The sequence below is a fragment of the Erpetoichthys calabaricus genome, chromosome 9 (genome assembly GCF_900747795.2).
Source record: "Erpetoichthys calabaricus chromosome 9, fErpCal1.3, whole genome shotgun sequence".
Taxonomy (NCBI): domain Eukaryota; kingdom Metazoa; phylum Chordata; class Cladistia; order Polypteriformes; family Polypteridae; genus Erpetoichthys; species Erpetoichthys calabaricus.
This window is the reverse complement of record NC_041402.2, coordinates 106,564,065-106,577,064: the sequence shown is the minus strand read 5'-3', so window position 1 is coordinate 106,577,064 and position 13,000 is coordinate 106,564,065. Positions and strand designations below refer to the sequence as shown.

The following is a 13,000-nucleotide window of genomic DNA, read 5'->3' as shown; positions in this document are numbered from 1 at the left end:
TGTTTTTTTTTTTTTTAATTTCATCTGATATATTCATAATATTAAAAAAGAACTTTTGAGGTGTCACCCATTGCATGGCTGCACTTAGGTCCTAATCTGGGATCCTGATACAGTTTGTCATGTGGTGGGTGCGGTAATGCACTGTATCAGTGCATGCTCCTAACCTCTCTTTCTCTCCAACTCTGAGGCTTATACAGAAACAATACCTTTGCCTTCTCTGTTAAAAGTGACATAAATTTCTTTGATCTAAAAATATTTTCTTCAAACGTTTAAGTACATATGCCTCATTTTGACGTTTTGCAACAACAGGCCCACTGTGTCCGCCAGTTAAAATATTTTCATCTGGTCTATTAAAAAAAAAAAAAAAGAATTATACAAATTTTATTTTCATAAATAAATAAGCACAGATTATCCAAATCTAGGATATTCATTAGTATATGTTACACTTGTTTTAGATAAAGACTGGATTCATTTTACCTCTAACCTCCGAGCTGGGGAAGTAGGTGACAAAAACAAACATACCCTGTCAGGATATAGTTAAACATTATTATTATCTGCACACAATTTATTCATTCAGACACATACGGCTGCTGGATGATTAAAAAGCTAGGCTATTTGCTTAGTCTGGTTTAGCAACATGCTGTCATACTGACAACTTCTTTAGTTTGTGTGATTTGAGTTCATTGAGATACATATAAAAAGTAATTATCAATGGTGATAGGTAAAATGCAATATTCAGTGTGTCATTAATCTATTTTTTATTCAGATGGATGCAGTAAACCGTAGCTGTGCAGTTACAGCACACTGCAGAAGTCATCAAGTACGAATGGTGGTTATGTTTCCTGCTCAGTACCCTAACAATGCGGCACCCACCTTTCAATTTACCAACCCAACAACCATCCCTTCAACAATGAAGGCCAAGATACTAAAGGTATTTTTGTCAATTTTCTTATTACCTGATAAACATGCCTATTATGTTCAGTTTAGATTAAATAACAAGCTATTTAATGCATTACACTGTTAATTATCTGTGGGATTTTAATGTTGAAAACATGATATTTGGTTTGGTGGCAGTTTTGAACTAGATAAACTGAATATGAAAATGTTTGCTTCTTTATTTATTACTGATACAACAACATTAGATAAAATTTGTAAGTCAACACTAAAAAAGTATGAGAGATGGGAGAACTGCATTTTTGTCTTTACTCTCAAAATAACTTTGACCACTGGAATAAGAAAGAAGACACAAAGCTGGTTTAGGATTTTATATTAGAACATTAGGACAACCTAGAAGACAACAGGCCATTCAGCCCAAAAAAAAGCTCTCCAGTCCTTTCCACTTAATTCCTCCAAAAGAAAACATCAAAAGTCTAATTTTGAAAATCCCTAAAGTCTTATTATGTACCACGATACTTGGTAGCTTATTCCAAGTGTCTATGGTTCTCTGTGTAAAGAAAAATTTCCAAATGTTTGTGCGAAATTTATACTTACGTTTCCAACTGTGTCCCTGTGTTCTTGATGAACTCATTTTAAAATAACAAAATTCTCAATCCAATGTACTAATTCCCTTCATAATTTTATACACTTAAGTCGTGTCACCTCTTAATCTTCTTTTGCTTAAACTGAAAAGGCTCAGCTCTTTTAATGCTTTCTTCATAATTCATCCCCTGTCACCCTGGAATCAGCCTAGTCTCTCTTCTCTGGACCTTTTCTGGACCTGCTATGTCCTTTTTGTATTTAAATTCTGTTTGACATAAACAGCAACCCCACCTCCTTTTCTGTTCTGTCTATCCTTCCTAAAAATGTGTATCCCTCTATGTTATACTCATCCCCATCTTTGTTATTTAGCCAGGTTTCCATCATTGCTATAATGTCATAATTATGCTCTGCTTCATACAGCTCCAGCTCACTTGCCTTATTTTTGATACTTCTAGCATTAAGGCAAGCTATTTTTTTAATTTGTTACTCATTCTGTATTTAAATTTTGGGTTAGAATTTACATTACTGTGTATTTTTATTTCTACACTGTTGTTTATTCCTCCATATGTAGTTATAAACTTGCCTGTCCTAAACTTTCTGCCAAACCCAACTATTTTATAGTTTAAACAATCCTCAACTAGCCTACTCATGCTCCTTCTTAGTACATTAGTACCCCTTCAGTTCAGATTTAACCCATCACGCCAGAACAGGTGCCATTTGTTCCAAAAGGAGTCTTAAGGCCCCATAAACCTATACCCTTCTACCATGCACCAATCAGATTTCTGAACTACCTCAGTTGGCTCCTCTTGATGCAGAGGAGCAGCAGCTCTACTCCGATCCTCTCCCGGGTGTCCCTAAGGAAGAGCCCAGCCACCCTGCGGAGAAAGCTAATATCGTCCGGTTGTACCAGTGATATCATTCATTCGGTCATTACCCAAAGCTCATGACTATAAGTGAGGGTAGTTGCGTAGGTTGACTATTAAATTTTGAGCTTCGCCTTCTGACTCTGTTCCTCTTTTAACTCTACAGATTGATATAGTGACCGCATAACAGTGCTTGCTGCCCCAATCCGTCTGTCAACTTCACCATCCCTTTTCCTCCTCACTCGTGAACAAGACCCAGAGGTACTTAAACTCCACCATTTGAGGCAGTAACTTACCTTCCACTTGGAGAGAATAATCCACCTTTTTCCTAATGAGGACCATGTTATCAAATTAGGAGATACTTATCTTTGTCCCTGCTGTTTCATATTCAGTTGCAAACCATTCCAATTTCGTGCTGGTGTTTATAGCCTGATGAAACCAATAGGGCCACATCATTTGCAAAAGGCAGTGACACGATTCTGATGCTACTGAACTGGACACATCCCCACCCCGACTGTGCCTTGATATCATCTTCATGAAAATCACATAGGCAAAGCACAGACCTGGTGGAGTCCCACACATAATGCTGATGTTTTTCCGAGTTTGCTGACGCAGCTCTAACTATGATTATACTTGACTGAGTATCCCTTTTTAGTAGCCCTGGAACTCCACTCTCTCCCAGCAAACCCCACCCCAAAGAATACCTTGAGGAACACGGTGATACGCCTTCTGTAAGTTCACAAAACACACGCAGAACACTTGGACATACTCCCATGCTTCCTGTGAAATCCTGGAACTGGTCCACTGGTACAGTCTGGAATCCACATTGCTCCTCCTGGATCTGACTTTCCACGACTAGGCAGAATCTCTTTTCTGGTTAAATGGTCAGTTTAAAGAAAAATAAAGCACCAATACAATTATTAATATCTACTGTATATCTTAAAGACATAGACCCATTATCCGCTATGAGAATCACACCTCAACAATATTCAGCGGGTGCCAAATTCATCATATATTTTCATGATAGAAACCATTATACAAATGTAATGCCCATGCAAGTAAACTGCAAACCCTCCACTATGCAAAATGCATCAAAAGCAATGTAAGAAAAACAAACTGTATCAAAAGAAAACAAACAATATAAAAAGAAAATCCACCCCACCTGTTGCTTGGAATTGAGAATATTTTGCAGTGTACCAAGATACAGATACTACAGGGTGAGCCAAAAAGAAGTACCACATTTCAAACATTTATTCTACAAAAACATACAACATAAAATAAATTTCATTACGACACAAGAAAGGGTATACAAAATAGATTTTATTCATTATTTTAAAAATGATGTCTTCAAGGTGGTGGCCATCATTAGTGATACACTCTTTGAGATGATTTCTGAATGCTCACATGACTCGTTTTGGCCATTTCAAGGGGAAAAGCGGTGATTTTGTGGGGAATAGTGTCCTTGAGGGCTTCAATGTGTGTATACCTTCGGTGTGTTTATACCTTCGATTTGAAATAGCCCCACAAGAAGACATCGCATGGAGCGACATTAGGCAAATGTGAAGGCCACCTGGCACCGCCGTGCAGGGAGATCAGCTTCCCCGGAAACATCTCCCATAAACTTACATGGATCTACGCGTTGTATGAGGTGTTGCTCCATCCTGTTGAAACCAGGCATCTACCACATCCATTTCTACCAAATGGGTCCACAAAAGTTCTCTAGCATTTCAATGTAACGTTCTGAAGTGACGGTGACCGTTGCTCCCCCCTCCTCAAAAAAGTAAGGGCCTACAATGCCAAATTCTGCAATGGCATATCAAACTGTAACATGCTCACTGTGCAGGGGGTCTCTGATAAAGTTCACGAGGGTTGGTTTCAGCTCAATAGCGAAGGTTTTGCATATTTAAGTAACCATTCCAATGGAAATGTACCTCTTTGCTGCATTCTGATTTGGGATGTTACTATTAGGAGGAATGCTGAAGTGTGGTACAAGGGATTGCCTATCAAATATAATAATAAAAAAAATAATTAGTGTGAGCCAACTAGAAATAGAACAGCCCAATTTATTTATAATAATTATGAATTATAATATCATGAAGCTTAAGTAGGTATAACATAAAAGTGTCTCTGGATTCAGAACCTATTCAGTGATGCAAGGTGTAGATCTGGCCAACACGTTTCGAGGGAATCCTCTTCATCAGGGCACAGCACACCAATAATGAATTTAAAAATTAGAAATATATAATGAAACACTAAATAAGTAAATAATACTCTGAGACAATTAACCACCACAAACCCACTGAAATATACCTATGATATAGGAACAGGAGCCATCAATCATCCACTAATCAGTTGACCCAAAACCGAAAGCTGTGTGAACGATAACTATAACTGTAAATTAATTATCATAAATATATAAACACTACAGAATAATTTAAAAAACATAACTTAACAAAAACAAAACCACTTTCACCAGTATATAACAAAATAAATCCATCCAACCATTATCCAACCCGCTATATCCTAACTACATGGTCACGGGGGTCTGCTGGAGCCAATCCCAGCCAACACAGGGTGCAAGGCAGGGAACAAATCCCGGGCAGGCTGCCAGCCCCCACAGGACACATATACACACGCACACACACCCCTATACACCAAGCACACACTAAGGACAATTTAGAATCGCCAATGCACCTAACCTGCATGTCTTTGGACTATGGGAGGAAAATGGAATACCCGGAGAAAACCCACGCAGACACAGGGAGAACCCGGGAAGTGAACCCAGGTCTCCTAACTGCGAGGCAGCAGCGCTAAATATCAAGCTTGTAACTAGCTGAAAGAAAAAACCAACAAGAGTAAATAAATCGGGAGAATAGAACTGGAAAGAAAGCATGCATTACACAACGAAAAAAATGAGAACTTATGTACCTCACACACTCCACATAACACAGACGTCTGTATCTGTCTGACTGGGAATGAAAGTAAGAGGATGTAGACACTTGGGGGTATATCACAAAAAACACACCCAGTCCACTAACTCATTTAGACTAATGGAGTGTAAAGTCTTTAATTGAAAGATTCAGTGCGTTTCTCAGCGTAGCAACAGATTGTCAAAATTACCCCAACGGGGGTGTGGTTTAACTATTTTCAGAACGGTAAACTTAAGGTCAGAGACTTTGTGATTTATAGTAATGAAATGTCTAGATACAGGATGTTTAATAGATTTGGTCCTAATGTTGCTTTTATGTTCTGCAATATGATAATGAATAGAGTATAGGGTTTTTCCAAAGTATAGCAAAGGACAGGGACACAACAATAGGCAAATGACAGCTTTTGAACTGCAATTCAATCTATATGTAAGATTGCTGTCGCCCTTTGGGGCAGTAATTAGACTACCTTTTAAAACATTTGCGCAACAACTACAATTTAAATGGTTAATGTCCCAGAATAATGTGCATGGAAACGTTAGTAGAAGGACTAGAGATCACTGCACGCAAATAATTCACAAGGTAATTATGAAGATTACGACCACGAGAGAAGGCAAATAGAGGTGGATCAGACAAACTAGGGTGTAATCTTAAAATATGCCAATCTTTTAAAATGATAGGTCTAATCTTATTGGCATAGTGGGAGTATGTAAGATTACACACTATCCTATTAGTAACTGCAGGTTTCTTCTCTGATGTGCATAATAACTCTGTATTAGTATGAAAAGCACATTTGAGTGCACTTTTAATGCAGTTTTTAGAATATCCCCTGTATAAAAATCAAGCTTTCATATCCCCTGGCATGATAAATAAAATTGTTCTGTTCTAAGCAAATATGATAAATACAAAAAAACTGAGAAATAGGTAAATTGTTGATCAAGGATCTGGGGTGGAAACTAGAAGCATGAAATAAAGTGTTATGATCAGTAGGTTTCCGGTGTAAAGAAAATTGAAATGAGTTATTTTGAACATAGACATTTCTCTTTATTATAAAAGAAAATCTTGAGCTGAGACGAGACTATTGCCAAGAGATTTTTTCAAGTCCCGCCATACTCTCAACCATTTACGGTTAATGGCCCACGGTCCTCTCACCTCTCATTTGTGTGAATGCTTTTGTCAGACACAGTTTCTGCATTCTCAGCTCTTATAAATTTTTACGTTTTCCTCACTAAGTTCCCAATAAAAGAAGACTTATGTCCAAATCTTAATGAAGAATTTCATCCCGAAGGGTTATCAACAGAAGAAATGAGTACACGGGCAATCCTAGCACAGAGAAACGATGAAGTCAAACGAATTAATGTGAGAATTGTTGATCGGTTACATGGCAGATTGGTTAAATACTTATCAATAGACTATTCCGAAACAGTTGGTGATGATTGTGCAGAAGTTGAAAACATCAACTTACAATATCCTGCAGAATATCTATAACCATTAACACCATCCGGCCTTCCACTGGCTGAATTACTGTTGAAAGAAGGATGTATCGTAATGTTATTGCGTAATTTTTGTACGAGTGATGGGCTATGCAATAGGACAAGATTAGTTGTATTCAAATTTGGTCGAATAATTCTGACATGTAAAATTTTAACACGCGACAAGAAAGGTAATGTAGTATATCTTCCACAGAAAACATTAGACACCAAAGGAGATCTTGATATACCATTCGTATTAAAACATGTACAATTTCCCTTTAAAATAGCTTTTGCTATGACAATTAACAAATCACAGGGACAAACATTCGATAAAGTCGGTTTATTTATTGGAGAGAAAGAAACAATGTTCACTTACGGGTAGATATACTTTGCGTTATCACGATGTAACTCCAAACACAGAATCAAAATTCAAAGCGATATTGACAAAACGTTTATTCCAAATATTGTTTTTACTGAAGTTTTACAGTAAAAGTGTAAGTTTAAATGCATTTGCTTGTTAATTTCAAAGCCAAACAGAATGAAAACATATAATGCAACGAATACCTCTAACGCAACATGAAACATAATTTCTTTCAATTTATTACATTTGACTATTTTTTACTATGGTTAGTTACTCGCTGTAATGTAAAATAGTTAGGTCTATTATGCATATGTAATAATTTCCATGAAAATAACAATCTGTTTAAGTTGTACATCTGCTTCCCCATAGCGCGAGTGGCAGAGCTATGAAGTGGCTAGCGCGTAGCCACCCGCGCTGGGGTTGGTTAGCGAAGTGAGCAGGGGGGCAGAGCCCCCTAGTATGTCTAAAAAATGATTTGAAGAGACACTATGATTAAGTTTGAAAGATAGATTAGGATTACAATGGTTAATATATTTGAAGAAACATTGTAATTCTTCAAAAGTGCCCTTGCAAATCTGAAAAATAGCATCAGTGTAACAAAGCCATATGACTAAGTGATCAATAAAAAAGATTCTTCAAAGAAAAAATGAATTGTTTTTCAAAGGCCGATACATATAAATTCGCAATACTAAGGCTAAAGGCTTCTGTCATCGCAACTCCTTTATTTTGACAATAAAAATGATTATTAAATACAAAAAGTCCAACCTAAAGCAATAGTGAAAGTTGTACATTAAAATCAATCAGATTGCATTGGTATTGCCAAAAATTGTGATAAAGTATTTTGAATTATTTTTTAAGACATCATCGTGAGGGATATTAGTATAAAGAGAAGTATTGTCCATTGTGGCCATAATAAAGCCAAACCTCATAACTAATATACTGTAGCAAACATAGAAAGTGTGCAGAATCGTTAACATAGGAAACGTGATAATTGTACATGTGAGAACCAAGAGAAAGAGCCTTTTTTAGGGCAATACATTCCCCCTGGAACGCTAGATGGCAGCTCCCCTGGACAGAAATGGTTCCCCGGATTCCTGCAGGGCAGCATGGGGACATGGAGTCCGGTTCTTCAGCCCTGTTGGGTACCGTGGGTGCCTCCAGGGGAGCTCACCAAGAACCAGGGGACTATTACGGTGATGTTAACCCGGAACTACTTAGGAGTCATGAGGACGGAAACCCGCAGTACTTCCGGGACACATGAAGAAGGCTTTTGACACCAGAGACGGAAACTTCCGGGTCATGGACTTTGTGTTATCGTCTATTTACCCTTTTCTTTGTCAAGTTTGTATTGGATTGGTCTACTCCTGCACCCTAAATAATAACACACACATACATAGATTTATACACACTCTAACACAACAGTGCCCCTACAAATGACACACACACAGTGGGCTAACTTTTAGCACCTAAAAAACCACACCAATGCTTTTAGGTATAACACAACTTGTCACTCTCTCAGCACATCAAGAGACTTATTTATTATCGGCACGAACAACATACGATATTTTAAATAGACCTCAGACCTAAATGTTACTTTTGGTCTCCAAGAAAATATTAAAACATACAAAGACTCAGTATCCTTGACTATAGGCCATTTATCAGCCAAGAATACCTTCTTCTTGTACTGTACCTAACTATTGAGTGGCACCCTCACTCTCAGCCTTAAAACCCCGCAGCACAGAGCTAAACGGCAAAATCTCCAGCTACTTCAGGTGCACTTAGAAATCTACCTTATTACTTCAATTACTCTAGACATTAAGACAAAGCATAGAAAGATGAAAACAAGTTACTATTTATTAAAGAACGATAATAAGTAATAGAAAATAAGATCGATAGTAAAGTCTGGATAAAATAGTGTTTAAAAAGCTTACTGAAAGGAATCAGTGATGTCAAGGATGAAAGTCCCAGGGCGGCGTTTGATTTAGCAATCGATGTTCATGAGAATGCTGTTAACTGACGATCGGATGAAAACTGGTCACACGTGCCTTTGTTTTATTCTCTGATGTCGCTCTTCCGTCGTCACTGTTTCTCTTCTTCTTCTGCTGATGTTTCTTTCAAAATGAGGCATATTTATTATAAAGTTTCATGCCATGGTTTCATAGCACATGAATGTTCCATGCACCTGATTGGCTGGCTGTCAATATGATGGATGAATTTTGCTCCCCAGGTAATAAAGTTCTTTGATATTGCCTCAGCCTTCCTTTTTCCAGGCCGTAAACCCAATTGTTGTCCCAGATGTCCATCCATAAAGTAATCAATAGCCTGAGGTATCAGCTCAGGCTTTCTTTCCCATGCAGTAAACCAAATTAGCACTAAGCTATGAACAACTGTTATAAAAGTCAGGTATAAGGGAAGAGGATACGCCTTTTTTATTATAATGCCTCCTACATCTGAATTCATCTTGTTGGGATTGAGCAAAACATAATACAGAATAAGATGTATATTTTATACACCATAACAGACTTTAAAAGGATCATGGGAAACCCCAGCAGATTGAGCCGGAGTTGGGAGGGAGTGTGACAGAGCTGCTGGGTGGAGAGGAGGATTGTATTGGTGTTACTTGTGTTATTGATTATTTATTGTGTATAGTGGAGGTGGAGGTGATTTGTGCACATTGTTATATTAATAAATTCATTATTGGGACTTTTTACCTGGTGTTTTGGCGTTTGGGGTTTGGAGGTGCGACAGCGCCCTCTACTGTCACAACAGTGACATATAAAAGTCAATAAATTGAGGTTATGGTTGTAAAATAGAGTTCACAGCAGAAACTATAGGATGACCTGTCAGATTCTCCAGATTTTTATGTATTTTTCGTAAGAGATGTTTGTAAATGGTTTGTGTTTTGTACTTTCTGTATTTTCTTCATCTCTGATAACTAAATAATAAGATGTATCAATTTCTGAAAGTAGATTTAGAAGAAAGTCCCATCTGTTACCTACTATCGTGATCTTTAAAGAAAGCACGAAGATGGATTTTCCTATATAACTTAAACAGTTCAACTCGAGTATTAAAAGGTTGATATTTGAAAGTGGATACAAATGACAGGCCACGAGACAAAATACAGTAAAAGCTTGGTGGGTAGTAAGAGTTTTTGAAGAGATATAAATTATTGGAATCTAACTTGTTTCTTCCGTGTGTGACTTTCAGGGTGATAAGTGTGTGTGTACGATAAGGTCTGCCTTACCTTAAGGTTTGCTGGTCTAAAAAAGAGCTTGTGGGTGTGTGGTCTACTTAGAGTCTGTAGAAGAAAGTGAGGAAGTTGACAAAGAAGCAGAAAAATCAGGTGAAGAATGTAAATGTTTTTTCTGATCTAGAATATCGGCGATGTGCACCGGCTGGATCATGCCATTTATACATGAAACACACAGTATAATCACGGGTATCTCTATCAAACTCTTTTGTTTATATGACTTAAGGTCTGATTCAAAAGAAGCAACACATTTTTTACAATCTTCCAAAACAGAATTTTACTTATTACTGTCTAAGTTATTGGAAAATTCTTGCTGTAAAACATCAGCTTAACTCTGTAACTTGGACATTTCGTTATTTGAAGCCTCAGTTATTAATAACATTAAATCCAGGGAACATTTATTAAGTATACAGCACCACTTAGATACAAATTCGGTATTGTAAGTGGTGAGTGGGCCCTTTTTGAATACATAACCTCCTTGGTATATGTTGACTAATGCAATGATCTTATGACCTGATATCATAATAATCTCTTACATATGCACAATAAAAACATTTGACACTGAAACATGCAGAAAAAATTAACCCAAAGGTATGAGAAATAAATCTGAACAATACCTGAAAATAGTTCTAATATCCACACAGATATCTCCAAATCATCAGATTTCAAATTAAAATTTCACTGATAATGATACCATTCGTGTGGTTAACCACTAAACTAAAAATAAAATAAACATCAAATGTGTGAGACAGATATATACAAATACTAACCAAGTTTCAAAAAACACTAATAAATAAGGCTGAGGTGAAGCATACGTACGCTGTTATATATATATAACAGGTAGTGACTCCATATGAATATGTATGGTAGAGAACCATACATATTCAATGGTCTTTATACTGTGTGGTGGACGGCTGGGGATCCTGCCCAGCCGGGACAATACCTCTCCTGGACCACGAGAGGGCAGCTGGTCTGCATCGGGCCATGGTATCAGAGCTTAGAAGCTCAACCCTGTTGGGGCTCGTGGTCACCATCAGGGGGTGCCCGGACAATTATAGAACCTTGGATTGCAGCACTTTCGCTACACCCGGAAGTGCTGCCGGAAGACATTCTAGGCACACCCGGAGTGCTTCTGGGTTTTAATGCGGCACTTCCAACACACCAGGAAGTGCCATTGGAAGAGCGTCATGAAGAACCTGGAGCACCTCCAGGACAGTATAAAAGAGGCTACCTCACTTCCTTAGTCAAGCCCGAGTCAAGTGGCAGAGGACGGAGCTTGTGAGAGAGGAGTGGAGGTGGCAGAAGAATAAGAAAGAGAGAAGAAAAGAAAGTAAATTAAAAAGGACTGAGTTGTTGTGGCTGATTAATGCATTGTGTGCTGTGCAAAAGGGAAAAATAAACATGTGCATTGTGGACATTCTGAGTCAGTCCATTTGTGTTCCGGGCATCTTTCCACAACTGGTATAGTTGTAGACCACTGTACCCACTAACATTCGTCTTGCACTGAAGCAACGTTGAAAGCCAAAGGTGCGCAGAAGTGCATAAATATCAGAGGAAGCATCCCAAGTCAGATGATTAATTTAAACCAATTGGTTTGAGTGTTTTTAAATGAAGGATCCAAAATGCTTCTCTACGTAATAGGGCTTTCTCATAGTCGATGCCCCATGTATTTGATGCTACTATCTCCAGCACTTCAAATCAGTAACTGAATGATTACATTCCTTAAAATGTTTCAAAATGCGTTTCTCTTCTGACCGCCTTCTGATATTACTCTTATGTTCGACTATACGCCTTTGTACTATGCATTCTATTTTGCCCACATAGAACAAAAAGCAGCGATAAAAAAGTAAATAAATAACACCCTTAGTCTTACAATCAGATTGATCCTTCAATGTGATGGTAAAATTAGTGCTCGCAATCTGATCCCCATTATGTACATTGCTGCAATGACTACATCGCAGACAGGGGAAATGTCCCAGTTTGCTGAATCTGGTCAGAAATTTTCACTACCATATCCTTAATATTGCGATTACTTGCAAAGGAGAGCACAGGTGGTGATCAAAAAAATAAAAGTAATTGTAAAACATGCCAGTGTTATGAATACTCCGTCTGATTGCGCTGGAATGTATGGAGTATGTAAGAGTGCATGTCATATTGTCAGAGTATTGTTGGGACTTGGTGGAGAACAACACTATATCCAGATACCAGATAAGTATATAATGCCCTGTTGTATGCTTCTTTAATTATTTTTTTACTTATAACCGCTGTCCACAAATCTTTGATACAAATCTCTAGCTTGAGACGAGAAATCCGACCTGTTAGAACAAATCTTACGATACCTCAAAAATTGCAAAATAGGAAGATTATTAATCAAGGCTCTAGGATGATCATTTGACCCCAGGAGAAAGTTATTCCTATCAGTAGGTTTCTGGTACACCCTGCAAATAAATTCAGTATCTGCACCTTCCACTAAGACATCAAGGAAGGTAATCTGCTATTTAATGTAGTTTAGTGTAAAGTGCACATTTGTGTCACACTCATTTAAAAACATAGTTAGAGCACACCCTCCTGTCTTCCTTTTTTAAAAATTTGGTCCACCACCCCAATCTGCCACTCTAGAGGCACAGCTCCTAATGACCACACAACAT

General features: G+C 37.8%; 1 protein-coding gene across 2 annotated transcripts in view; it reads left to right on the top strand.

The window, feature by feature from the left end:
• Positions 1 to 13,000, top strand: part of wdr59 (WD repeat domain 59) — a 250,263-nt gene that overhangs the window by 105,983 nt on the left and 131,280 nt on the right. For both annotated transcript variants that reach the window (XM_028810052.2, XM_028810051.2), the window contains exon 14: positions 767 to 931. In XM_028810052.2, coding sequence (XP_028665885.1) covers positions 767 to 931 — 165 coding nt within the window. The remainder of the gene's footprint in view (positions 1 to 766; positions 932 to 13,000) is intronic.